Source organism: Siphateles boraxobius, unplaced genomic scaffold (genome assembly GCF_051911475.1).
Source record: "Siphateles boraxobius isolate OS27281-9 unplaced genomic scaffold, OSU_SipBor_1 130, whole genome shotgun sequence".
NCBI classification, from domain to species: Eukaryota; Metazoa; Chordata; class Actinopteri; order Cypriniformes; family Leuciscidae; genus Siphateles; species Siphateles boraxobius.
In genome coordinates this window covers 10,625,003-10,628,368 of record NW_027508734.1, presented here as the reverse complement: position 1 = coordinate 10,628,368, position 3,366 = coordinate 10,625,003, and the positions used below count along the sequence as shown (strand labels likewise).

At 51.2% G+C, this 3,366-nt stretch overlaps 1 protein-coding gene across 1 annotated transcript; it reads right to left on the bottom strand.

The window, feature by feature from the left end:
- Positions 1 to 1,239: 1,239 nt before the first annotated feature.
- Positions 1,240 to 2,532, bottom strand: LOC143737844 (uncharacterized). Its single transcript, XM_077229703.1, has one exon. The coding sequence runs from the start codon at positions 2,530 to 2,532 to the stop codon at positions 1,240 to 1,242; it is 1,293 nt and encodes a 430-aa protein (XP_077085818.1).
- Positions 2,533 to 3,366: the final 834 nt, after the last annotated feature.

Sequence of the window (3,366 nt, the reverse complement as noted above, 5' to 3'; positions counted from 1 at the left end):
TATATTACAGCATAGCCTACATACACATTTGATTTTATTATTAATGGGTTTTCTAAACCATACAATCACCAACTTTTCTCATACCAAGTCGATCTCAGAACCTGTAGTTCAAAGATGACATTTAGTACTAAAGACCTTAGCAGATACTTGACCTTGGTTAGAGTAGCTCTGCGCCATATTTCATTTTTGACAGGAATGAAAACGAGGCTGTGAGGGTTAGAATCCAGTGCATTCGATTGTACTGTTTAACAACAATCCGATTGTTCAGCTAACAAAACGTCTTTCCGAAAAAAAAACTTTCAGTAGACAAAAACTCCATAAAACAATTGTAATAAATTGTGAGTTGCGAAAATTACGTGATCTGTGACCTATATAGTGAGCGTGGTGACTATGTCTATCCCTCCATGTTTTCAGCCGTATTAAATTCAATATGCCATCTAACCGTATGTCTATGCATGAGCATGACGCTGAATTGAACACATTTAGTTCTTGAACTGCATTTTAAAAACTGCTTCACCTTTACAATTTCGATTCTCGACAGCAGGGGGAGCTAAATAGACACGCGTTATCATCAGTAGAGTCAGAAACAATAGGTTACTATCGTAACCCCGGTTCTCTGAAACATCGAGTGGAGAGATCCACCTATGGGAAGGGCATCCGTACCTGACCTCTGCAGAAGCATCCAATTGCACCAAGTCTGGCTAGACAGACAGAAGCGCGCAGCCAATGCCAGGTGAGGCCACACCCCCTCACCTAAGGGCATATAACATCTGGGCGCGCTGCTATTCCTCAGTAAGTATATTCGCTTCTCGTGCAGCAAGCGGGGCAAAGCTGGTGGATCTCTCCACTCGATGTTTCAGAGAACCGGGGTTACGATAGTAACCTATTGTTCTCTTTCATCATCTCGTGTTCGAGATCCACCTATGGGAGAGACATGGACAGCTCCCCGATTGCCCAATACACTCACAGTGAGGTTCTGAAAGCCAGAGAAAGACGGTCACCCCGGGGAGGCGGTGCCTGACACGTCCATTAATCATGAACCTGCAAAGGTGACGCCACACCGACTGCTGTGGACACGCAGGACATGAAGCATGCATGAGACACATACATGAAAGTACCCCCAACCCACCAAGGCACATAAACTAAACCCATAACGGGAAGTAAATGTTTGGTGGCAAGAATGAACATGACCAGCCGGGCCATTCACTCTTATTGGTTTCAACAGGGTACAGGGAAGAGCTAAGAAGACCCAACCCCTAAAACCGAATGTGCTACCGAGGTTCTGGTGACATCCAGCCGGTAGTAACGCACAAAGGTATGAGGAGAAGCCCAACTGGCAGCGGAGCAGATGTCCTGCAGTGACACTCCCCTAAACAAAGCCCAAGAGGCGGCTAAGCCCCTTGTGGAATGAGCTCTGATGCCCCTTGGGGGCTGCACTCCCTTTGCTTCATAAGCCATAGTTATAGCGCCCACAACCCAATGTGAGAGGCGTTGCTTCGATATGGGACTCCCTCTGTGCGGAGGGGCCCATGAAACAAAGAGCTGGTCGCTCTTCCGGAAAGCGCTGGTCCTGGTCATATAAGCCTGTAAAGCACGGACTGGACACAGAGCATTCAGCCTCTGATCCTCCAGAGAGGTAAAAGGTGGAGGGTGAAAAGCGGACAGCTCCAACACCTCCGAAGTGAACGCAGGGAAGCACTTCGGCATGAAGGCCGGGTTAGGCTTAAGGGAAACCTTATCTCCACTGAGGGAGAACTTAGTGCACGAGGGGTGAACCGAGAGTGCATGTAGCTCACTGACACGTTTGGCAGATGCCAAGGCCAAGAGCAAAGCTGTCTTGAAGGACAGCAGCTTAAGGGAAATACTCCCCAGGGGCTCAAAAGGATGTTGAGACAGTGCTTCCAGCACCATGGAGAGGTCCCATTCCGGAACAGTTCTCCTGATGACTGGCAACGAGCGGCGTGCACCCTTCATGAATCTGCGGATTAGAGGGTGCTGCCCGACAGTGGAGCCCTCAAAACCCACATGACAGGCTGAAATCGCAGCCAAATAGACCTTAATGGTGGAAAAAGACCTCCCTTTTTCCATGAGGTCCTGAAGGAAACACAAAATATCAGGAACTGAGCACTGATAAGATGTGAGACCGCGCCCATCGCACCACCCTTCGAACACGTGCCACTTACAGCCATATAAGGACCGTGTAGAGACGGCCCTGGCATTCTGAATAGTGGCGACCACACGCGGCGAAAGCCCAAGTGCGTTCAGGTTCGTCCTCTCACGGGCCAGGCCCAGAGAGCCACCCTGTCCGGGTGGGGGTGGTAAATCTCCCCGTTGGCTTGGGACAATAGATCCGTGCGAACGGGAAGGCGCCACGGCTCGGCGTATAACAGAGGAATTATCTCCGCCAGCCATGGTGCCTTGGGCCACCTGGGTGCTATCAGAATGAGAGACAGGCCCTGCTCTCTCACCCTGGCCAATGAGGGAATTATCAGGCACAGGGGAGGAAAAGCATACAGGAGCACTCTGGGCCATGGGTGGGCCAGTGCGTCTACCCCGAGGGGCGCGTCCATGTCCCTTAGAGAGAAGAACATAGGACAATGGTAGTTTTCGCGCGAGGCGAATAGATCTACGCTCGCCCGTCCGAATCTCATCCATAGCATTTCCACTATCTGAGGGTGAAGACGCCAATCTCCGTAGATTGGGTTTCCCCTTGATAGCAGATCCGCACCTCTGTTCAGAATGCCCGGAACGTGAGTTGCGCGTAACGACAGGAAAACCCGTCTGCTCCACACCAAAAGCTTGTAAGCTAGAGCGTGGAGTTTCGACGAGCGCATGCCGCCCTGACGGTTGATATAAGCCACAGCCGTGGTATTGTCGCACCGTACTAGAACGTGATGTCCCTGCAGGCGAGGCAGAAAATGATTCAGAGCTTTCCAAATGGTTAAAAGCTCTAAATAGTTTATGTGCGCTGAACGTAGTCTGTTTGGCCACAGACCGTTCACCGTTCTGCCCTCCTGGGTGGCACCCCAGCCTGTCAAGGACGCATCTGTCGTCACAACTTTCCGCATCGTAACCGCCCCCAGAGGGGTTCCCCGTGCGTAAAAGTTCCCGCTCTCCCAGTGGCGCAAGGTCGCCGAGCAGGCGCGTGTCACTGTTACCGAGCGGCAAAGGTCGCGAATCGGGCTGAAATGTAGTGACAAGACCCATTTCATGAACGCCCTCATCCTCAGAAGTCCCAATGGCACAACTTGGGTGGATGAAGCCATGAGACCCTGTAGCCTGAGACATGTGCGATATTGCACTTTCGCCCCTTCTCTGAACTGCGTCAGACAGTTCATCAGAGAGCGAACGCGCTCTTGAGAGAGG